The 25,353-nt window shown below is 46.3% G+C and overlaps 1 protein-coding gene across 4 annotated transcripts in view; it reads right to left on the reverse strand.

The window, feature by feature from the left end:
* The window catches only part of LOC115612917 (gamma-aminobutyric acid receptor subunit alpha-3-like), a 73,090-nt gene that overhangs the window by 8,328 nt on the left and 39,409 nt on the right, over window positions 1–25,353 (reverse strand). For 2 of the 4 annotated variants that reach the window (XM_030497795.2, XM_030497796.1), the window contains 5 exons: window positions 22,886–23,106; window positions 16,605–16,687; window positions 12,740–12,883; window positions 10,063–10,215; window positions 7,591–7,802 (listed from right to left, as the gene is read on the reverse strand). In XM_030497795.2, the coding sequence (XP_030353655.1) occupies window positions 7,591–7,802; window positions 10,063–10,215; window positions 12,740–12,883; window positions 16,605–16,687; window positions 22,886–23,106 (813 nt within the window). The remainder of the gene's footprint in view (window positions 1–7,590; window positions 7,803–10,062; window positions 10,216–12,739; window positions 12,884–16,604; window positions 16,688–22,885; window positions 23,107–25,353) is intronic. The other 2 variants (XM_030497798.1, XM_030497797.2) reach the window with 1 other exon arrangement.

A 25,353-nucleotide genomic window follows, 5' to 3' on the forward strand; every position in this document is an offset into this window, starting at 1 on the left:
GAGGAGATGGAAAAGGGTGCGAGGAGCAAGAGACCAGGAAGGCTGCATTGTGGAAGGGAGGGAAGATGTGGTGAGAAGATGGCCAGAACCCATGACATCTGCCACTTGAGGGCTGCTGCAGCATACAGATGCACTGGACTACGGTGGATCAGCTACTCCATGTAAGCCCAGCATACATCATGTAGCACAAAGAGGTCCTGGCCTGGCAGCTATGTCCTGCTGCAAGTCAAATAACTGAAGCCACATAAGCTGGGTTTGTTGCCTCCTTGCAGCCCCTTAGATCATAGCAGTGGTATAAAAAGGTGAGTACAGCTGCATTTGAGTAGTAGCTGCCCTAGACAGGTCACTCCTTGACTGGCTGAGTGCTGCCAGGTCCACGTTGTGTGTTGCCAGGTCAGTATAAGTGAATGCAGGCTCGAACTATCCACACTCCTTGTTTTCTCCCTCAGCTAGGCAATGTTTTCTGTTGCATGTCAGGTTCAGCCATGGAGAGACAATGCAGGAATGTAGTCTTTAGCAAAGAACAGCACTCTGTCTGGCCATCCTGAGGGAAGATCTTGATTTTCTGCTTTGCTGGCCTGCTTCCTGGGTCAGGTGAGAGGAGGAGACATCACAGAAGACTATAGTTCTTGGGGTTTTTGTTGCAGAAATCCAGTGGCTTTAAGAATTTGGGTGACAGCATTGCAATATTTTTGCACCATATTACAAGGCCATATAATACACTGCCTCAGTGCCCTGAATGCCTCACAGGAATACTTCACTATTTAGTATCATGTCCAAAATGCTTCTGGGACTCTTTAGAGCACCTCATGACCTACCCAAGTAAGATACAGAACAGATGGAAAGCATTTGCACTAGCCCTGGATTTCAAGATTGCTCAACATGGTACTACAGGGCAGAGGGAAGCCTTTTGTATCTAAGGGTTGCTGTAAATCAAGGGCGATAAGTGCACACCTCCCACAGGGCTCCAGGGGCAGCCATGCTGTCCATGCTGAAGGGAGGACAGCTTGCATAGCAAATGTCACTTATGTGTCAGACATGACGTACTGAAGGATGATGGAAGATGCTGAAGACAGTTCAAATGTTGATGAAGATGAGTAGCCAGGAAGATGGAGCTAAGCAGTCACGATTGGGGATTTCCTAGCTCCATCTGGAAGAGGTGCTGTCCCACTCCGGGGATCTTCCTGTTGCTGTCAGGGACCCGAGACCAGTGGTACCACAGACCATATCATATAAAGCAATCCGGGTCCACTAGGAGAAGCCCATTGAATGAAATCTATTAATAAGTAGACACCAGACACCCTACTCGTCCTAGCACTCAGGTATTCCATGCAGCTGTCCACTGTAATTACACCAAGAGCCCATGTGAGACACTGCAATGACTCATGGTGGGAATCGAATATCTAAACTCAGAACAAAGTGTGACTTTGGATCTCATTTTCTGTTCAAAAGCAACTGAGACACAAGGTAAGACTCATCCGGGCACTTCCCAGGGGTACTTGGCATGGTCTTGCAAATACATGTGAGAGAACCATGTACAAAGTGATCATCAGGAAGATGGGAGAGTGCACAGCCAGCAGGATCTGTTCATCTCCCCACCTGAGCCTGGATTAGGTAGCAGGCAGCATCACTGGGTAGCACTGGGAGCTCGAAAGGCCAGATCTGCCCAGCCTGCTCCGCAGAGATACTCCAAGGGCTTTAGCTTTCATTCGGTACTTCCATTTTAAATGTGCCCACAATCACCATGGATATTTCTGGTTACCTTAGGAAATGAATTTTCTACAGTGATTTTCAGAGGGACACTAAAAGCAGACTTCTGTGCAATCTTTAAACCCCTCTCCAATGATATCATAGCCAGGCCTGCAGCCTTGTAATAATGCCAGCAATTACAGAAATTAACTTGCTGTTAGAAGGAGGTCTAAATATCTTCAGACTCCAGATCAGACTAAGCCACTGATCAGACCATATTCATGGTCTTTTATGGGAGAAGGTGTTGTGATCTTTAATGATTAACTGAGCGACTGATTTCTGCAATCATTAGAACCACGTTAACTTGTACCCCCTGCACAGCAGGTGAACTTTTCCTGCTAAAGAGCTGACAAGAAGCAAATAAAGGGCTAAAGAGGTTTCACCTTATAAAACATTTAAATATGCTTAAGTATGATTACTTATTAACGCAGCTATGGGAGGTAATAAAATAATTGATAATCAGTAATGAAACGAAAAAGATTGTTGTTCTAGAATGTTATCTGAAGTGCTCTGTGATTATTTTAGTATTAATCAGCCACGTTACTTGTTACAGGAATAAGATTACTACAAGTGACATGGCATTTTCAACCTGGCTAGCTTTTCTGCCCCAGAGCGTGGAAAGTGGATCTGTCTTGCCTGATCAAAGGCATTAGGAAACAGCAGGCTGAAACAGAGTAAAATCAGACAAATATGAATGCTGTGGGTGGTGATAGCAAGCTGCTGCTCCTATTAGTGTGATCCGGAGCCCCCAGGCATCAACCTGGGCTTCTCTGGACCTCAGATCAGGCTGTTCAGGTAGTGCAGAGGCTTGGGAGCCTACAGCCAGGGCCTTTTCTCCACCTGCCTATGGAGTCTTCTGCTGTGGTCAGAGCTGGGAGCCTGGGTAGCCTTTGGGAAACACCCAGAGCACTCGGCTGCCTACACCGAGGCACGTGTGTGTGCTCTAGATGTGCTCTGCCCCTGACATGTCAGGAGAAATGGTTCAGCCTGAAGTTTGCTGGGCTGCGCTTTATAAATAAGTGTTTCAGGCAAGATTTTGACAATCAAACAGAGCAAAATGTGCTTATTGCTGTCAGCTGCAAAGTAGCCCCCAGCCTTCCCCCTGCACCTTCATCTGTGAGGAGCTCCACATCTTATTGAAACAGAAGGGAAGAGTAGAGGAACAGGAGGAAACCCCACATTTGCTTTGAAGACTATTCCTATTTAAAACATTGATGTTGCAAAGAAATTCCTGTGTTTATAGCCCAGTTTGGGCACTTGGAAACTGAATTGCTGCACAAAGCTGTCCCTGCACTGCTCTCCTGAGGGAAAAACTGGTCTAGAGACCAATATGTTCCCTGGATATTGCAGTCTGACAAGTTCTTCCACAACACACATACTGGAAAGGAATAACATTTTTGTTAAACATTCTTGTCTTCAAGCCTCTCTATTGAGGAGCTAATAGCTGAACCTCTAAATTATAGGAACTACAGGTTCTGCCTATGATTTGCTGGAGATTTAGTTCTCTGCACTTGCTCCTTGGCAAGAAATTTGGGATGGAAACACTATTCCTCAGGCCACTCTGAAGGTCACCATCACTAGTATGTTCAGTACTTAAGAAATGCAAGGAATCTACCACTTATCATTCTAGAGAAAAGTCACTTTAATGACCTCCAAACAGCTCTAGTTTCTGACATACTTATATCTTATAATTCAAAGCCCAGCAACTGCAGTTGCTGTTCCAGCAACCATATCATTCCTTCCTCATGCCAGCCAAAGTTCCCCTCTGCAGTGTGCCACAGACTTGATCCTATCAGAGAATAGCAGCAGTGTTTTACACTGTGATGCCTGTACCCTGAGCAGAGCCAAAGGCTCCAAACAATGCAATCTTGCATTAACAAGCAGGCTACATCAATGCCAGGCTGCTGTCAGCTGCTGGTGTAACCTTTGGCATCGCTCATCCCTCCCATCTCTCCATTCAGATTATGTGGGACTGAGCTCAGTGATCTTATGGTCCCTGGATCACCATACAAAGACTCAGAGGTTGGGTGGAGTCAGTAATCAGCCCAACACACCACATAGATAGTGCTGAGAGAAAGAAGGTGAAATGTTGTCGAAGAATGATACATAGACTCTAGTGAAGATGCTGAGAACATAAATCACTTGCAGTGCTATGGAGAGCTACAGGTGATTGCAGGTGCAGTAGGACAAAGGATGCATGGGCTCCAGAGCATGGTCAGCAGGGGAAAGTGCCAGCCAAAGCATATTTACTATAGTGATGCAGAAAAAAAGAGATGAGCATGAACCACCATGTGAGTCTGTAAGACTTCAAACTGGTTGAAAATGGTGGCCTGTCAAGGTTGGTTCTAGTTCCTATCTGTTGGCAAAGGGGATTGAAACAAAGGTGTCACAGTAGGAAAGAAACAAAGAAGAAAGAAGAATTATGCCCTGGGTCAAGGGCAAACTTCAGAATTGCTGAAGAGTAGGTTGGACAAAACATTAGGCTTTAGTCAGTGGAAAAGGCGCCTAGTGCAAATGGTGAATGTCTGTCACTTCTAAAATACAAGAAAGAAAATCATGATGGTAATATCAACAGAAGGGTTTGGAGAATGCTTTGTGGTAACTTTCTCTTCGTGAAAAGACATGTGAAAAGCTCATGAACAGCCTGGACCTAACCTTCTTGCCATGCACTATAGGATTATTGTCTTAAGGATGAAAAGGATAAAGATCCAGGACTATTCCTCCATCTAATGTTTTCATGTGTCTGACTGCAGCTACTTGTATTGCTTTTGTTGCTTCTTGCCACCCAAGACTTAGGGCAATGCCATACAAGCACAGATACAGAGCTAAAGCAGATTTTATGCATAGACATGGCGTTGCAGGCGGATTTAAGTAAGCATATTCCAAAGATCCAAAGCATCTTCCACCCTGAGGAACAGATACTTTTTTTTTTTGCAGGGAATTCCCTGGTAAATGTCATCCTTGCAGATTTCATGAGTTTCCCAGTGTCAAAGTCACCATTAATAGTTGTCTCTCCAGATTCTCAATCTCACAGCCACTCAGAAAGTGACCTTGTTGGCTCCCTATAGTTGGAATGGATCTCACTCTGTTCAGACACAGCTCTTCTGTCCTGATGTGGATCTTTTTAACAGGATATTTTGAGGATATTGGAGATAGGGAGCTTTGCTGACTACTGAAACACTTACCTTTCAATGTCTTTGGCCTCTCACTCTTCCTCAGCTACTGCCATCTCCCACCTTCCTCCTAATGATGTTTTTAAAAATATCATCTCTACTAACAGGTTTTCCACATTGGATCCAGAAACCTCTCCCCAGTTTGATCTGCACCTCTAGGTTGGTTGTAGCAGTCTGCTATACAAAAAGAGAGGAAATCCTTCACCCAAAATTAGCAATCACTGATGGCAGGCAGGAAAGGCTTGGAAAATCTTTGGGTCCAAGAAACACCAGTAAAATCTTTTCAGAGTGTGCACTAGTGGGAGTTTTTGGTGACATCTATGCTGGCATCTGCCTGCCTTTCAGTAACTCCCAGAACCAGAACCCAGCTGTAGCTATAGCCAGAACATCACCATGATCATTTATGATGCAGAGATCAGTGATTCATCAAGATCAGTCCATCATGTTAGATTCCACCTGAAAAAATGCTCTGATCCCATCTAAACCAATGGCTTGGCCGAAGGGGAGAAGGAAAGAATGGAACCACCCTGAGAGAGTGAACATGCTGGGAGTACTTGTAGCAACCAGCAGCTTTTGCAAGGCAGTGATTTCTCTCCAAAGGGATGGGAAGCATTGCTGGTGCCTACATTTGAGGTGAGGGAAGGGCTGATGCTTATTGATTTTTTTTTGTCGTGTTCCTGTAAGGAAACAATCAAATCTGGAGTGAGGATCCTTGCCATCACATCAATGAAGAGCATTCTTTTTGGCTGCAAGGAAGGCTTTCCAGAGACCAGCGCTCAGCCTGGGCTTGTCACTGATAGTTTTACTCCTGCTACAAACACTTTAAAATGCCAATAGTTATTCTTCTGCCTCCTCTTCCTTTTGTGGTTTCAACCACCTGGCTTGTCAATTGCTTCAAGAAGAGCTAATTAAAGGCTGAAACTGAGCCAATGAGGGATCTTCATTGCATAGCAAATTCATTGCTTGGAAATATTCAATTGAATAAAGATGAAAAGCAAACATGGTGACACATCATATTCCCAAGCTCCCTGAAATCCCACCACTCTTCAAGGAGCTCTTTGAGCTGCAGAGACTGGGAGTGGGTTAGCCTTTTAAGATAAAGATCACAGCTTGAAAAAGAATCCACAAATCTGGAATCCTTCCTAATTTTCCAGCCTGACACCAATTGCAGCAAACTCACAAGGAACACTCCCTCTGAAACATTCCTGGTCCTGCTTTATTTTCCTGTTTGATTACCATGTGAGCAAATATTCTGCATGCTCTTATCCTATTGCTTCAGCACTATTAGTCTTGCAGTGCTGGGTCATTGAATAAATTAAGGAGCATGCTGCTTCTATGACAAACTGAAGCTTTTGAGCCTTTGCTGCTTTTTCAGCTGTGCCCAGTTCACATAATTGCCCAAAGCTGTGTGAATCCTGACTTTTTACTGGTTTGCCCATCCCTGAAAGTAACATGGTTGATTTGAAGACGTGTTCTGATCCTTCACTCATGCCAGTGACCTGGGAAAGGCTTCTCTTATCTCTAGAGGCCAGATTAGCATTATTCTTCCCAATGGAAGTGGAAGACCATCAACTGGCCTCCTCTGGAGCCTTTTGCCATGAATCTGTTGCTCAGACAACAGCTGCAAAAGCAAACAGAAAGAGTCCAAGAAACACAAGAGACATTCAGCACTGTGATGGCTGTGGTTCTCCATAAGGCCTCTGTTCTCCTGTTTCGACCTCCATACCGGAGAGATGACTGGTTGTTCGTCGTCTTCTCAAAAGTTACTACAATTCTGCCAGGTATTTGCATACAGCCCCACCACAGTTTTAAACAACACATTAAAATGCAAAGGAGAAAAATATAAAGGCTCCAGAACCAGGAACAAGGACAAAGCTGATTTTCAAATCGATTCGATAAATATAAACAAGGAACAGCATGCTACAGTAAGCGATTTCTCTGTGCAGCCGAGACTAAATCAGTTAGGAAGGAGTGTGCATGAGCACGGGTAGCAGTGGCTGTCAGGAAGGAAGCTGCCAAAAAGGCTGATCCCGAGCGAGAAGTGAAAACGTGGGTGATGCCAGGCACTAATTTACTGCCAGTTGCTGTTTCTGATTGCTTGCTTCCCACCCACCCTCTTTGCCCGAGCTTACAAAGCAGCAGCTGTCGGCAACAGCACAAATGTTAGACCTCCCCATCACTGCACCATGCTTGCCTGTGTCAGAGGGGACCTACAGTCAGGGATACCAGCCGCAGGGGACACAGCAGAGTGGGACCATCTCCATTGGTGAGGCTGACATCCTGTGGCATGTTCGGGTTTGTGTGGCATGCTAGCAACATGGAGCAGGGCATTTATGGGTTGAAGGGAGAAGACTGCCAGCAGAGCAAGACCAATACATGCACACATTCACGTTTCCACTGGCAGATGGTCATGCCAAAGGACAAAGTGAAAAGTGAGGAGTCATGCCTGGATGTTTTTCTCCAGCTAAGCACAGCAAACAGTCCTCCAAGCCCTTCCTCCCTCAAGAACCGCTCCAGTTGAGACCTGAGCTGGGGACCCCAGTAAGTAGCATCCAGCCTCCTGAATAGGTGTGGTGCTGCATGTTACCCACTCCTGGCCCCGGCGCAGTTCTCTCATGCAGCGTTTCTTCACCACCCCTTTCTCCCTGGCCTTGGCCACAGGGCTGACCTTCATCTCTTGGGCTTCCAGCACCTTCTTGCCATCCCAAGCCCAGCTGCGCTTGGTGAAGTAGTTAACAGTGGCAAATTCGATCAGCGCAGAAAACACAAAGGCATAACAGACGGCTATGAACCAGTCCATGGCCGTCGCATACGCCACTTTAGGTAACGAGTTTCTTGCGCTGATGCTTAGTGTGGTCATGGTGAGGACGGTGGTGACGCCTGTGGAAACACAGCAGGAGACAAAGATGGTGTGAGACCATACACTTGTACCCACCCAGTTTCTTTTCAAACCGCACAGTTGGCATTTCCATCACATAGATTTAGGAGCTAAAGCCTAAGCCATGTGGCCCATATTCCCCTTGTAATTGAGGGAGCCTTACCCAGCACAAGTCTCTGGTGCAATTCATAGAATAATATAAAATACTGTAACAGCTAGACAGTTGGGAACTTCATGGAGGACCAGAAACTGGCCACTCATCCAGTGTGGTTCTCAACACTGTGGAGTGTCTTTTGACCTGCATGGATGAATGCCTGGATCAGGGGTCCTGCCAGCACAGCCAAGACCGCCTCAGTAGCCCAAGCTGCCAGAATGAGTGTCACAATGATTTATATTTAAAAGATGATCTGTTGCAAAATGTCTTTTAAAGCTTTTTCATTAAAGCAAGCAACCATTGATATCCATTTTCCCCAATAATGTGCTTTTCAATTAAAAATGCATTAAAAACATTATAAAAATATTGACTAATTTTCACTTCCCTTAAGCCATACTCCTGGTAATTGAAGAGTTTCAATAACATTGTTGACAATACTTTCTGAGAGGCAAAACCCCAGGAATAAACAATTGGAATTCTCATTATTTTCTTAATAGGAAAGCAAGGCAATTTGGGAGCAAAGACATTTTTCACAAAGGTAGGTTTTAATTTTTCAGCCAGCTCTTTCTTGGTCAATCTGAGCTGCTACTTGAGGAAACCTGTCTAATTGCAAACCTCAGACAAACACAGGAGGGAATCAAATTCCCCCAGAGAAAGTCTCTTCCCCAAAGATGGGAGTGGAGGATGCTCCAGAACCAATGCAGATGTAAAAGCCCACCAAGGGCATTGACAGACATGGAGTTGGGTGTGCACTCTGTGGGTTTAGTTGCAAGTGATTCACAGATAGACAAATGAGGAAAGTTCATCGATGACTCTCTATATGTCTGAGTCTCTATATGTCCTATTTTCCATGTGATTTCTCTCTGAGCTTCCCCCTTTTCCTTTTTTTGGATGAAAACACCAAAAAGTAGGTGTGAAGGGGTCGTACACTCTCTTCTTTGCTGCTATTACTGTTCAACGTAGTCTGCATCGTGTGTACCAGCTTGCTCATACCAACCACTCAGGTCCCTGCAGCTGCACTGCTCCCTGGGGATTGCTGTAGGATTTGCCTCATCAGGGAAGTGAAGGTGCTAACAGGAGAAGCTGGGGTCAACTGTAAATTATAGAGCTTGTTCATGACCTATATTTCACAAGCCCCAGTAAATGCAAAAACCATAATGATTCCCTTCTAGTTCATTTAGGAAGATGCAGAGCCACCCGTGACCCTCTCTGCATTCTCATTCCAGTCCACAGCATGGGAACAAGGTCCAGGCCTGTGGAGAGGGTCCAGAAAGGAAAAAGTCAGCCTTGTGGGTTTGTGGGAGTATTTCTATCATGACTCTTGCTACAAAGAAAACGCTTCATGATCTTTGAAGCCACGCCACTTTCTGTCTTATTCAAAACCAGAAGCAGGTGGTACCATATATCTCCTCTCTGCCTGGTGATTTTTGTTCAATATACTCTCTGTTAAGTGGTATCTGCTGGGCAATGTTATTTCCAGGAAATACAAACCTACAGCATCACACATGGTCTGTGAGCATGTGCGTGTAGATGCTGAAATAAAGGTCTTGGTAGGAAAGCAAAAAGCAATTCTGTTATTAAATGTTTGTAAAAGCTATGAATATTTGTGCAATGCCAGCCTGACACTTTGCCTTGGAGAGAGGATCTGAAACCAGCTGCAGAAAATAATAACAATATATTTACCACACAGTTCTACTGCCTCGGACCAGGAACTTGTTACGTGGAGCTCTGACCAGGGGCATGTTAGCGATTTCAGAGGTAGAGCTTTAAATGCCTCCCCATGTATCTATCCTCTCCTCAACCCAGAAGCCAATAAAGATAAGCAGACACAGCCAATTGCATATAATTAGAAGATCAATAGCTTGATTACTGTTAATATTTATGGCTTGGCTTGTAGCAGAAACATGGACAGGAATATTTTTTGCAGTGATTCAGTGGAAGCAGGGGCACTGGGAAGACACTGAGAGCTATCCTGGGACATGGCCAGCAGCTTCTCTGACGCTAGTCAAGGCCTGGAGAAGACCAGCTCTGTTGCTTGCTCTATTTGCCATCATTTCTGGTGCCTTTCTCTCCAGCCTGAGAGGATGCCCCCATGCTCCCGGACTCACCAAAAACCGTTCGGGCAGGGACAGACTCCCTGTTAAGCCAGAAGGAGACCTGGGACAGGATGACCGTCATAATACAGGGTAGGTAGGTCTGGATCACAAAGTAGCCGATCTTCCTTTTGAGGTGGAAGTGTGTGGTCATGACGACATACTCCCCTGCAGAGACAGCCGGTTAGAGATGCTGAGCCACTGGTGCTTTCCAGGATGGGGCCAGCTGGCCACCAATCCATTTCTAAACCATTAAAGATCCATCCCGAACAAACTTTCAAGTTCTTAGATAAAATGGCAGCATGTGTGTCATTCTGTTCCTGGCTGGCATGCCCTGGTATCTTATGGTATTGCAGGCCACCTGACAGCCATGCGAAGGAGGGATGGATGCTGCAGCACACTGTTGGCACTGACTTTGCACATCCTGCATGCACAACCAGGCACAAGCCCCAGTGTAGCCTGGGTGACTTCCACATAGCATTTGTCCTTTCAAAACACTTCTCTGAAGACTTCTTTAATTCACTACAAAATTGTTGTGGGACAAAGGCAAATCAATGTCAATAAAGAACAGGGCAAGAAGCTTTCCCTGTTTTACGCGTGGCACAAGATGCCTCTCCCGACCCAGCTCCCATCCCTTTTCTGCTTCAGCCCAGGGAGCCACACCATGAGTAGTACGCTGTTGCCTGCTATATAACACTTTTACAGCCCACCAGCTAGGTATCTTCAGGTCACCAGCAACTGACCCTGACTTCCCTCCAATCATCACCCCAACGAAGAATGAATTTTGATGAAACCAGACGAGCTCAGCAGTGACCAGACGAGTTCCGCGGTGTCATCAGCAGGCAACAACCCAACACTACACACCGTCCTTCCTGCCCTGAAAGACTATTACAAGAGATGGAGCCTGATGTCACGGACTGGATGAATCCAGCAACTTTACAGGGATTGGTCCATGGACTAAGGAATGATACCTCTCTCTTTGTGTGTGGGTGTGGGGGTGCGTATACATATATATATGAGAGAAAAGCAATGGTATATTGAAAAATGTTTGATCTGAGCATGACGTGAATGGTATGGAATAAGGGGTGGATACTGTCCTGGGTTCAGCTACAGCAGTCGTTTTTTCTCCTTCTTATAGCTGGTGCAGTGCTGTGTTTTTGACTTTCAGCCTGGGAACAACGCTGATAACACCGATGTTTTTAGTTGTTGCTAAGTAATGTTTACTCCGACCAAGGATTTTGTCAGTCTCATGCTCTGCCAGGGAGGAGGGGAAGCCGGAAGGAAGCAGAGACAGGACACCTGAACCAAACTGGCCAAACGGGTGTTCCATACCACAGCACGTCATGCCCAGTATATAAACCGAGGAGGCTTAACCCGGAAGGCCCAGATCACTGCTCAGGTCGGGCTGGGTATCAGTTGGCGGGTGGTGAGCAGTTGTATCCTCTCCCCTTGTTATTTCCCTTATCATTATTATTATTGGTGGTAGCAGTAGTAGTTTTGTATTATACCTTAGTTACTGGACTGTTCGTATCCCAACCCATGGCTTAAACCACGACAGTTCTTTGTCTAGAATTGTCGCCTAGAGAGACCCTAACAGTGCTTCAGTAGGATTCCAGAACAAGGGATTGTATTTCTCTGACAATTCTGAAAATGTTCCACCTTTCGCAACTGTAACCATCTCAGAAATCAGGGCAAGCTCTGTTATTAAAGGTCTGAGCTGTAAATCAAAGCAGCAGCTATCCCTGTTTTCCTTCAGTGCCCTATTCCTCCACTCAAAGCTCTGGATATTTTGCTGGATTATTGTGCCTTTTTGTTGTGAGCATGGTTCTGCTAAATCATTACACACAGGGGCCTTTAGCAGCTTTCTTGCCACTTCAGGTTATTCATCTGTACATTTTACTACAACTTAAGTAGAGAGATCGGCCAGATATTATGACATTTAGTTTCCTGGACTCCCCACATTTTCCCAGGGGAGATGATATGAGTTGTTACAGACAGACACTATTAAAATCAAGTGCACCAGAGAGGAAATATCCTCAAATGAGAGAACTACTGATGCATACAGAAGGAAAAATAAAAGAAAATAAAAGAAGAAAGATGAGAGACACACATGAGGTAACAGAGGCTACCAGTACTTGGATTCAGAGGGGAAGGGAGGTGCAGCAGATGGGAGAGAAAGATGATTAATATTGGTCATTAATCAGAGAAAACATTTGTTTGGGATCATCTTCTATTAGCTATGATAATATCTGTGTGAGGAGATGCAGTGAAAATCCCACTGAACATTATGTTGCATTCACCTCCCCTGGCCGCAATGCTCTCCTGAGGGACTGGAAAGGGATCCAAGACAAACAAACCTGCAGTACTATGCACCAGCTGGGCAAGGTGGGGCAAATTTTCCACACAACGCATCATTCTTAGGTGCTTGAAATCAGTTTTCTAGAGGGTATGAGTAATAAGGCTCTTTCAGTGGAAACCACTAAAAGCTAAACCCTTTACTGCCTCTTAGTGACTGCTCCAGATGTCCCCAGCCATATTCTCCCACAACATGTGATTTGGGAAGTACTTTGGTGCTCACTGTCCACAGGTACTGCCTCTATAATTATGCCAAATCGTGGCATTCAAAGCCCATGGGTGGATCTCATCTGATGGTGTGCTCAGCCCATGCATTGTTTTGTGGTCCCGCAAGTACCTGTGCTGGATCGAACCATCTCCGTCCCCACAACGTGGCCCAGCAGGTCATACTGGTTCAGGCGAGATCCACCCTTTGCTACTTCCACTGATTTATCCTTCCCCAGTGTCCAGGTGTAGATCACCTCTGTCTTTGTGTAGGCATCTATGGAGGAGAATGAAGAATGAGGTTTGTGCTTCTGCTGACCTAAAATACACGAAAATTAGCCTGTAGCCAGATTAGCCCCTGCTGTGCATTCCTCAGAGCCACATGGCTGAGCACAGCCAAGCATGGCCAGAAACCAAGGCTGTTCAGCAACTGTTAAATCAAATGAGCAAAAGGGAGCTTGGGTTTTCGGAAAGGAGCTGGAAGAGAGGACAGAGCACAGTTGTTGGAAGACACACTGTCCCCTTGATGTGCTGACTCTGCAAGGGCTGGCTCCAAGCAGAGACAAGATAGGAAGGTGTCCAGACCAGCAGGCTGCTGGGGCAGCAGGACAGCCACAGCCCTGGCATGCCAGGGATCTGGCAGCGGCTGGTAAGAAAGGCTAAACACAAATGGGGTTGAATTTTAGGTTAAAGAGAAAAAGTTACACATCCCTATCCTCACTCAGCAGCAACCCTCTGCAAGCCCCTCAGCTTTGGAGGTGGCATGCCCTCCCGCCAGGATGCTTTTTCCCCTGCATGACCCTGTGTTTGCCAGCCTCCAGGCAGCAAGGGAGGGCAGGGCTGGGAAAGCCTGTACACACATCACAAGGGAGACAGCAGGCAAATGCCACTGGACTGCTGCAATGGGGCAGCACTGGGCTCAGGGCCAGGGCATCCTTCCAGGAGCCTGTGAGTTCTCCTCTCTACCCCACCCTGCCCAACTCCCCATATGCAAACACCTCTCTAACTCACACCGTCATCATCACCTTCACAAACTGTTGTGATCAAACCCCTACTTGCCCTCATAGCTCTCCCAACATTGCCTGCATGCTCTTGGCTTTGCCAGTCCTGTGGTATCCAGAAATTTAGTCTTTCCAGACAACACTAGGAGCTACTTGTCCCCATAATGCCAAAGATTTCTGTCCATAACCACTCTACACCATCTTTTTTTGACAGGAGCAAAGTTCACTAAAACAAGTTTTTAATTCATGTTTACCACCTGCTTCTCCTATTAAGACATTAAGGGATTCTTTGGCTGGGGTCAGGTCAAGCAATGGGTCGTGTCTACTAGAGAAATGTCTCATCTCCTGCTTTGTAGAAGATTGTGTCCTGAGACAACCAGATTTCTCTGATCTTTTTAAAACAACTACTGTTATCCCTGCACTGTAGGTTCTGGCAAACCTGTTAAATACTAAGCAGGTGCTGTGCAAAGTGAAGGGAGTGGCTTTGATGATCAGCCAGTGTTTCTCAGCACGCCAGTCTGCTGTCTAAGCACTTCTGATGGAGGCTGGCTCCTCTCATCCGATGTGCAACATTCTTCTTTTCCAACCCCTCCTTCCAGCTCTCAGCATGCTTCTGGAGACCTCCATCCTCCTTCAGGCTTAGGTTTGTGCAGCTCTGGCAATGCTCTTCCTCCTTGATGGGCAGCACCTTCTGCTCTAGCAGAAGGGTTCACCCACCATCACTCTCAGTCTATGAAGGAAACCTGCCCACAGTTTCATTGCCGTCATGTCTGAAAACCCAGATGTCTACATAACTGGTCAACTGGGACAGTGCGTCTGGAGTCATGTAGGCACGGCATGGATGCTTGGAACATATTTAATGCCATGAAGCTGTTTTGGTTCGGCTCAATGCCTTGCTTGCAATGCAGTCTAGTCCAATCCAAACAAGGACAGCTCTTTGACATTTTTAGTGGAGCTGGTAACTTCAGCAACACCTTCTGCTAGCCTGATCTCAGCTGTTGTACAAATATCCTATGACTGGCTTAGAAACAATTGTTCTTTGCTGCATATACCCATCTCGTAGGGAGCATGTGATAGGTAAAGCCATTGTCTTCACTGCACTTTGACCAAGGAATGATGCAGGTGGGCAGCTGAAGCTGTCTGAAATGCCTGATGCCCTTACTTCTCCTGCAAGCTCTCTGCCTTCCCTCTGTGGGTGGCTAACATGGTGGCACAGGGACAGATGGCAGCTGATGAGCCATTCAGCTTGTGGGGATCACTGGAAGATGGTCACTGAGGCAAATTTGGCTATCCTTTGAATAGCATGTGTCTGGCCCCAGCATTGTCCTTCTACTTGCAAATCTGACCCACTCTAAGCTTCTTACAAATGAGCAGCTTCCACCTGTCGACGGATTTTTGGTGCAAACACTAGTTTAATCCTACTCCAACACAGGAGAGGTGAGCTCAGATGCTTTGTGGATGGGTACTTCAGAAAAAGCCATACTCGTGTTAATCAGGGGCAGCTCTCTGAGCTGTTTATGTCAAAACTCTCATCATTCAGAGGCCAAATCAGTAAAAAATATCCAGAAGAACCCCAAAGGGTACAGCAGAAATATGTACATTAATCTCTTTTCCTCACCAAGAAACATTATAAGCAATTAAATGTGGAGTAATCTGCCTTCCTGCAGGTCTTGTAATAATCCCAGAATTTAGGCCTGAGGTATGAGACTTTATATCCTTCCTCACAAGGTCAATTAACATTAATAATTCATTCTTCTCTAAGGCTTGCTATTTCACTGGCCTTAGTGATGTCTTGTGGTAATGAGTTCTACATTTAATTAGGTGCTGCCTAAGAAACAACTTTATTTTAGTACTTTTGAATAATCCAGTTCCATGTATGCATTTTGTCATGAGGCAGAGGGGCAGATGCACATGATAAAGATGATTTTTTCCGGTGTCAATCAAACTTTTCAACTTTCTCTTTAGTTAACTCCCAAATGGCTACGGAAAGGAAGTATCAGTTTAGAAAGATTGTGATTCCTGTTTCCTTAGAGTTCAAAAGGGAACTTGCTGGTGGGGGCTTATTCTTTAGTCAGAGGTGGATGAGTCTTCCATCTAACATAGGCTGGGAGTGGTGCTCAGTTTGCTGGACCTGGAGGAAATTCCAGGCAAAGTGGGTCTAGGAAATTTATTTCTACATTACTGTGAACCAATGGCTTGGAATTTGGTTCCCACTCACTTTAGGACAAAACCAAGAGAAATTTAACTTGCATATGGGAGAAAAGAGGGAACATGTTCTCAGGCAGGGTATTGGAAGCCCAGGCAGATGAGCAGCTGCAAGCCTGCAAGGCTGGGGCTGCTTTCAACTCACCAGCAGCCTCCAAACCTTCTGCAAACCAGGACCCTTGGGTGTTGGGACTGAGATTCCCAGAGTTTCCAAGCCTTTTACTTGAAAGCAGCCTGCCTGACAGACTGAAAAGGAGCAAGGGGTTTGTAAGCTCCATTGGAGCATGGAGCCAGAGCAATCAGAGGTTTCAGGCTCTCCCCAGATTGGCAGTTGCGATGCAGGGAAGCTGGAGAGGACACCTAGCAGCAGACACCACTGCTATCGTCCCAGATCTGTCCTCCCAGGATCACCTTGTGATGAAGGAAAAACATCTCCGAGTTTTCCACTGAGTTTTCCAGTCCTGCTGAGACTGGCAGTGCTGGAGAGGCAGCACTGGCCACCCAAAGCAGGGAGGGCAATGGGAAGCTGCTCTTACCGCTTCCCTAATAAACTTACTGCAAACCCAGAGGTGTCCAATCCATCCTGTGAGCCTGAACTGACCACAGATTTGCTTGCTGCCCATTTCTATGGTAGGAATTGCATGTATTAAATACCAGAAACAAATTTCTGTCACATTATCATTAGCAATAGCTAATAACACTGCTACTAAAATACTGGAAAACGCTAGCCATAGAAATGACTGTTCTTTAGCTCTGTAGAGGCTCCTTGCAGAGGCCGATCAAGGTACTTACAGCTCCCAAATTTCAGCGGGCAGGCATGCACATCCATTGGGAAGTCCTCCAAGTGCATGGGGCACTCTGCATGAATCGTTAGCCTACAAGACAAAACACAGGGCATGACCAGAAACACACTCCTGTGGAGGCTCCCACCCGGACCTTTTGCCACGGTGTCTTTGCCATGAGTCCATCAAAGGTGACAAAGGCCTCAGTGTGTTCACTCACCTCTGGGTATTCAGGCAGAAGGACACCAGCTTTGGAGGGACCAGCAGGCCACAGATCTGGCAATCTTTCCCAGTGTATAAACTCAACCCTATTGACTGAGTTCATCTTTATCCACTCAGTGCAATCAGAGTATCTGCCAGAGACCAGGTCTTCTGTTTGCTTATGCACTGTGCACAAAGAGCTCATTAATGCCTGGGGCCAAGGGATATCTCATAGACCATGCTGGAATGCACAAGGAAAGGGCTTCCAGGGAACATGGCCTGCTCTTCCTGGTAGTCTGGAAGGAGCCGAGGGCAGGCAGGTTGTTCAGTCAGGAAGCCACAGTGCTACTGGGCTTGTGGGACAAAATCAATCAGACCCATGAAGTCCCTGCAACTTCAGCCAGCCAGAAGTCATCATGTTCACAGGTAACATACAAAGGGAGCTGGCTTCCCAACCAAAGCGGGAAACAACACAGGCATTCCCTGCTCCCAGTTGTTCTCCCTTGCCTGAGACCTCTCTGCTTTGCCCTCGTGCATGCTGGGGTGTGCTGGCTCCCCAGGATGCTCTCCCTGCAATTAGAGTGCATGCGCTGCTGCTTGCTTCTGCTCACCACTCTGCCCCCCACATCCCTCGACCACCTGCAGCCTGTCTTGCACACACTCAAGAGCTTGCACACCTTTCAGAGCTCTAATTAGCAGAGGTATTCAAGTGAGCTGTGAAATCAATCACCACTCAGGAGAGCACCCACATCCCCTTCTGTTCCCCCACCCCACTGGCCTTCCTCACCACCTCCAGTTGCTGGTGAAGGACTCCTCAGCACCGTATGCTTTGCCTGATGAAACATCGAAATGTCAAACTAAGAGGAATGTACCTCACTTCCCAGACAATTACCATTCTTACCTTTGCTCCTCACCCTGAGCAAAGGAGCTTATGGCCAGATAGCCACAAAGGTTTGCTTCATTGCTCCGATGACCTGTTCAGGTCCAGGCATCTGAGCCCTGAAATGTCATTGTAAAGCCTAAACAGCATGTGAAAAATAGCCAAGATGCCAGCAATCATATAATCCAGCTGTTGTATCCTTTGGCTCATCTGTCCCAGGTGCTTGCAATAACTTATGTAGAACTCTCATGAAATCAAACCCCAACTCCTCATGTTTTCTCTTCACTTTGCTGGCACAATGGCACCAAAAGTGGAACATCCAGGAGGGAAACCATGTTTTTCTCTTTTAAGTCACAGGAAGTCCTTTGAACTGCTCAACACAATGGCAAGAAGCGTGAATCAGGCTAAACATACCTCTCCCAGGGCTGACGGTACAACAAACCACTTCAGCTTCGTTCTCATGGTTACCAGGAGCTTAGCGAAGGCTTTGATGTGTCATTAGAGCCCCTGTCGTTACCTGCGTTGTGCTGCAGGATGAGCGAGAGTCTCAGTCCAATTTCTGGGACGCAAATGCAATAATCCCTTGGTGTCTGTGTGGTACAGAAACATGACAGCACCCTGCACAGCAGAACTGACTTTGTTTATGCCAGGGATATTGCTTGAGTTTTGTACTGATTTCTCCTCTAGGAGGTTCATTAATAGCCACAGTCAGGCCAGATAGTGTTTATGGTTTAGGCTGTATGAGAATCTAGGTTAGGTTTAATTGCTGAGGTTTGAGCTTGAAAGCCAAATTGCTTCTAGGATCCTTGTGCTGGATCTGAAAGCACTGAATTCAGTTCGCATCCTCCCCCAGCCCCTGGAGATTTCAGCCCATGATGGCAGAAATGCAGCGAGATAAGGCGATCTCTGAAGATTTGTCCCTCCTGGGACAGCTTCCTTACAAAAGTCTGCCTGCACAAAACCAAGCCTGGAAATCAGAGCATTTCTACCTTTGGATCTACTCTGGAATCTGTAAGACAGGGAAAAGCAGGCTGTGCAAATCTCATCTTGCCTATTCATCTGTTTGTATGTTTAGCAGTCTAGCTTTGGCCTGCTTGGGTCTGTTTACGCTGTTGTCTAGGATCAGACCTGATGTGGGATGCAGCCAAACAGCTGCCAGCCTGTACTAGCCAGAGGAGTTAGTGCTAGGATGTCCCAGCTGCTGCTCTTGCAGAAAGGAGAGTGATGGTTGTACCTCCATCGTGTGGAAGAACTCTGCAAGCTCCAGCTTACATCTCTCACAAGTTGCCTGGGGGTTAAAGAGTAAAACGACAACCCAAAGCCTTTGCTGGGAGACACACTATGAATTTCTGTGATTTCAAAAAGCAGCCTGAGAAACTCAAAGCCCTGAGCACGCCACAGTAGGTACAGGACTTGTTATCTAGGGTTCAACAGCCCCAGAAGGATTGCACGTGTCCCGGGTGCCTTTACTCAGCTTTCGCTCCTGCTCTGCCTCTGCCTTACCCAAGGGTTCACCCACCCTGAGCTTCCCAAGTGCTCACACGCTGCCGCTAAGGACTTCACGTTGTCTTCAGCAATACAGGTTCCCAAGGCAAAGCCTTTGGATATGCAGCTGAATGTGTCAGCCTGACAGTTAAAGAAAACATCCTTCAAGTGCATAACTTGAGCACATATTGTCTGGGAACTGCTCTGACAATAACTACCAAGCCTCAACACGCCACTCTGACAGTGCCTGTGAAGAGCAGGAGAGCTCTTTAAAGCCTGGATTCACAAAGTTGAATCTCATCAGCATAGCATTAAGCTTTCACTATTTCCATAAGCTTCAAGGCCAGGAAGAACCAGAACATTATCTATGTGCCCCCCACAATTACAGCCAGAGAGTACATCCAGAGATTGCTGCAGCAGCTGAGTTTTTGCCTGTTTCTTATGTAAACCCACACACAATTCCCAGTTTGCTGTACACAGGTATAACACTAGAGCTTTGATGTCCTAGCTGGGCTTTTGTGAACTACTTGGGTCTTGTCTGAGCTCCACAAACAAGACTGCAGAGGCAGGGCTAGATGATAACACTGTGTTGCCCATGCCTTCTAAGGCAGCCAGAGCAGCAGGGAAGAGGCAGAGGGATCAGTAATCCTGTTCATTCCTCAGCAGCTAGAAGGAGGGGAATAGAGCAATGTAATTTTGCGCTGCGGTCACAAAGGCCATCTTGTTACCCAGGTGCCAATGCCTGAGCCAGTGATCAGATGCTTGCACTGCGATGTTGCACCAATCCCTGCCGTGACTAAAGGAAATCTCTGGATGCTCAGCTACAGCTGGTGTGTGACTCCTTGAAGCTCAGGTCAGTGATAAAGAGGCTCTCTCCGGGAGCTATAAATATTGTCACACAGGTGTAATTTCACTGGATGCACACGTCAGAGCTGCTGTTCCACCAGAGCAACTTCATCTATAAATGTAAGCCTTGACTAAGAGAAGTTGGCTTTCACAGCAGGATAAATAGGAAGAGACATGCCTCTAATTGCACATCAGCAGAACTGATCCCTCAAGGATATTGGCTGGTACAAGGTAGAGGAGGAGGATGTGTCTCAGGAGTCAAACTGCATGGCAATGTATCAGTCTAGACTGAGCCTGCACAGCATCACCTGGGCAGCCTTGCCAGTGCAGGGGAAATCTGGCGCAGTCCAAACTCACTCCCTAGTCAGCAGGACAGACTGTACCTCTTTGGGATTTGCACTTTTCTGGATGTCAGCTGTGCGGGGCTGAGATTGGCTTCATGGTCCTGCTCCTTCCTTTGAGAAGGACACGAGCATGTCCCTGGGCATGTTGGAGAACAGCAAATGTACCACTTGGACAGAAAACATGAGTCTCCTCTGAGCCCTTTCCTGGGAGGAGGTTTCAAAGCACTTAACAAGGGAGGGTGATACCATCATCATCATCATTTCACAGGGGAATTGAGGTGTGAGTGCCTGGGAGTGGCAGAGACAGGCAGGACTTGGTCTCTGAGCCTCAGCCTGATGCACAGTCCTGGACCATGCACAGCCTGTGCCCTTGCATCTTCCTCTCTGCGCCCCATTAAAAGAACTTTTTTGACCCTGGGCAGGCATTTCCTTCAGCAGCAGAGAGAAGGGCAATCATCAGATGCACCAGGACAGATATCCCATCCTGGAGGTGTTGAACTGCAAACACGGAGGAGTCCTGCTTCACCCCAACACACTGTCCTGTGCAGTGGGCAGTGCTTTCCAGATGACCATCTGGCCAGCTCTGACCACATCTCCAGCATCAGGCTGATCCAGTACTGCTTGGAGCCCCACCAGGGTAACTGCACACACCTGCAAAGCAGCAGTCTGTGCTGGGTAAGGGACAGATCTCCATGCACTACAGCTCCTGGTGCTGTGCCATACATGACAAAAGGCCTCATATCCAATCCTCAACCCTTGGGTATCTCTGAGTGGGCTTTTCACTTCTTACATCGCCTTGGTACATTTAAGGGGCACCTACAAATGGGGGTCAGATTGTCCTTCATCTCCCCCTTCTCTGGGAGACAGTGAAACTGAAGAATGAGTTGCATTTATCTAAAAAATCCCCTGACTCCATTTTCTTCAAGAAGCTCATTCCCAAGAACCTTGTGATGCTGCTGCCGTCCTGGCACCTGCCCAGTCCTAAACAGAAAAGTAAATGCCATTCTTTCTCAATCACACAAAACTTGCTGAAGCTAATGGCTGTTTGCTGAATAAAAAAGAAGTGAAATGATGTGAAAGCCCTGAAATTGAGTCCTTTTTTTGCTGTCTTATGCCAGTAGCTCCTATAATACTTTACAGTCAGACAAAGATACAAACGGGGGAGTGTTAGTCATCCACATGCAGGTCAGAGAGCCGGGAGCAGAACCGAGCCCTTAAGTCAAGTTGGACTTCTCCCTTCATTTACCCCATCTGCCTCAGTAACGTGAGATCACTGATGTGTGGAGACCTAACCCCCCAGGGCACTGGCAGGATTAGCTCATATTTGAGAACTGCTGCACAAAAGCAGAACATTGTTTATCAATGTAGGCTGTAAAACTTGCTGACGCTATGTAGATTCACAGCCAGCTTAACTATGAAGAGATGAAATTCTGCCTGGTCCTCCAAAAACAGAGGTAAAGTGCAGCATCTCAGCACACAGAATCCACAGTGAAGCCTGTTATTAGTTAGGATCAGCTTGAAGATGGAGGCAGAGAAAATAATTTATGAAAATAAAGCTTTACACCTTTCCAAAACCAACTCAATACCTTTCTTGTGCATCTATGAGCAGCTTGCTGTTTCATTTATAAGCCCATTTACCTCGGAAGGCAAATTTGTACGTCAGCCTCAGGTGGCAATCATTATTTACATGGGTGAAGACCTTACAAGCATACAGGAGTATCTGAATAGTTGCAGAACAAACATACAATTAACCCAAAGGCATTTCTCTCTATTGCAGCTTAGTGGTAGATGTATGTACGAGGGCTGTTCTGAGAAATCTAGAGAAGATGACTGCCCAAGCATGGTTCCCCAACAGTGACTCATGTCTTAGAAGGAAGGCCCCAGTTGCTGGAGCTCGCAGTGGGGTTGCACAGGCTGTATCACTGCCTAGGGTCTCATGCTGCAGGGCTATGTCATGTTCAGTGCTCCCACTGAATGCTCCGTGTTTTTTAACTAATGATGTGCATTGATTACACAGATTTGGATTTTTGATTCCATGAAATAGGAAACACCCCCCCCTCATTGTTCAAACAAGCAAGCTTGGTCTCAGTAGATGTTTCAAATAGCTCTGGTGTAACATGCTGGACAAATTTAGATCTGTTCTCAAGCTGCTGGAGAATAACAAATTCTTCCATCCTAATGTTCCCCTACCAATACTGGAGACCTGACTTCATATCTCATCAGAGGTCAGGAACAACAATAAACTGGATGGTGCACCTACTCCAAAACGCTTCCATTTCATCATATAAAAGAAAAAAGTCAACATGAACAATGAGAAAAAAACTACCTGTAAAAATGTGCGTAATGTTGAGGATCAGTGATGCTACATAGGTATGAAACAAGGATAGCCAGCAAAGCAGCAGGGTGACACTCAAGTGTGCTAAAAGATTCAGTGGAAGCCTGCACAAACCCTGTTGAAATGTGCCCTGAGATCCCATCCTTGCCTGCATGTGCATAGGGACCTAGAAGACCCTGGCCCAGGAGACACAAACTTACCTCATGGTGTACAGGAGGGTGCCATTGTCCACCAGGCGCAGCAGCTTGTTGGGTGTTGTCATGTTATGGGCAACAGATTTCTTCCCGTTGTGGAAGAAGGTGTCAGGAGTCCAGATCTTACTGGCCAGCAGGTTGTTCAGGGGAAGTATTTTCATGGGACCATCAAACTTCAACCTTTCATCTCTCCAGGATTGCCGGAAAAAGACATCAATAGTGTATTCCTTTGTGGAGAAAGGAGAGGAAAAGTAAGTGTTGTTTTACTCAGCTCTTCACTGCAAACAAGCTGCTTCAAGAAATGGTACACTTCTTCGGCCATTAAGCACACTGTGTTTTGGCACACCTTGGTTGACATGAAGTGTGATGCAATAAGAAGCAGCGATTAGTGGTAGTGGAGAAATCTGTGGAGGATAGAGGGCCTTTACCACACTTTGTATAATGACTTACATACGATGCCAGCATTTGCGTTTCAGTGTTTCTGACCACTGCAGACAAGCAGCAATACAGCCCCCAGTGACCAGTAGCAGCCCTGGGGTAGCCCTGATGCACCACCACCTTTATCCAGATGTTTCAGGGGAGGAAACCATTGTGTGCAGCTACACAGGAATTTAAAAAGGCAAAAATAAAATTCCTGGAGATGGAATTTGGCCAGGATACTGCTAATTATACCCCTGCTCATAAAAAGAAATCAAGTGTCATGGCACCGTCTTAATGTTTGATCCCCAGGCCACCTCTAGGAAAGCATTGAATCAAGGACCTCACTAACTTGCGTTACAAGATCCTGTAGTTTTGTTTTTCTTTTTTCTCTTTTCCCTATTTTTTCCATTTTATTTTATTTTATTTTATTTTATTTTATTTTATTTTATTTTATTTTATTTTTATTTTCTCTCTCTTTTTCTTTTTTCCAGCTGGTGTAGAAACCCATTTCCCAGGCCAAATTCAAGCTGGGGCAATTAGAAGTCATTCCATAGAGATGTGGCCAGGGCCAGCCCCTTGCTCGGTGTGCGCAGCCTCAGCAACCACTTGACCAAGCAGCAGAGGCACTACCAGCTCCACAGCTGCCCCAGGCCAAAACGAAACCCATCTGCCCAGTGCCTGGCATAAGGAACTGCTGATCCCTGTGAGCCACCCCATGTCCTTTGAGATTTCATGTCACTTGGAGGAAAGTCTTCACCTATCAGCATGGGCTGCAGCACTGCTCACCTCTGCGGCACACACCTCCTCTTGCTAATGAAGGAGCTCATTAGCTCATCAGGCTTTCAGGGAGAGACAGGATTTTCAGTGGATCTGTGTTTCCCAGCTGTTCTTCCCCTGCCGTTGCAGACTCATAGTCTTTATTTACGGGTTCCTGGAGGCTGCAGGGCCAACTAAACTTATCATTGTGAGTGATTTCTTTCCTGCAGCTCTTCTCAGCAGCATTTAAAAGCTGCTGTGCATCAGTTTCCTACAGGTCAGAGGAATTCCTACAGGTTTTGCAGCAGAAGGCAGCTGAATGAAAGCATCTTGGTAAAGAAATTCATCCCTGCTCCCAGGCCACAGAGCGTCTGCTGCTCAAATGTGAAGTTTCTGGAGCCTGGTTGGGGGAAGGAAAGAGAAGATCCTACATTCGCACGAGCTCTGCCCTAGATAATGTATTCTGCCCTTCATGGACGTGATCTTCACTTTGTGGTTTTAAGCTCAATAAAGGGGTGAAACCAAAAGAATGAGCTTGTGTGCAGTCCCAGGAAGTAGGTTTGGGAAAGGTCTTTATCAGGAGAAGAGCCATCTTATTCTTAACTCCCTATTAAAGAAACAAAACCACAAACCCAAAGAAAACCAAACAAAGAAAGAAGCAAAACTTTTATAACAACTTCCCAGGGTCTGTTTTTCTTCTTTTATGCTAAGGAATTATTCCCAAAGAAAAGAGAAATCATGTTCAGATTCTTCCCCTCTTTTCTATACTTCTTTCCATGAGAGCATCATTCCCAAGTCACCCCTTCCAAGAAGCACACTTTATTTTACATTTTGCTCTTCTCCACCTTATAGAAGTGATCAGAAGCATCAAGGCTGAGTCTGTTTCCAGAGTCCATCCACCAAAGCATAAAACTCCCTTGAACTTGTTTTTTCCCTTTCAATTTTCTGTGGGCTGAGGCGAAGCTGCAAGAGCTCAGTACTGAAGATTCAGATATGTGTCAAGTCCTACCAGGCTCTATTTTTCAAACCAAACTGAAAGAGAGATTAGAAGTCGCTTAGAGCATCTCAGGGAGAAGGTCTACACGTCCTCCTCCATGCTTCAAAACCAGCTGCTCTCCTCCGCTCTCCACAGCAGCTTCACCTGCCTCTCCTCCATCATCATAATTACAGTCTCTGTCTGCATCAAGATGTGCAGGAGCGGCTTTCCATCACAGTGAGTAATGGCTGTGGGACGGATGAGAGCAGGATCACCAGGCAGAGGAGAGCAGGGAAGGAGGAACTTCCCCACTTCCCAGATG

Source organism: Strigops habroptila, chromosome 9, assembly GCF_004027225.2.
Source record: "Strigops habroptila isolate Jane chromosome 9, bStrHab1.2.pri, whole genome shotgun sequence".
In the NCBI taxonomy this organism is placed as follows: Eukaryota; Metazoa; Chordata; class Aves; order Psittaciformes; family Psittacidae; genus Strigops; species Strigops habroptila.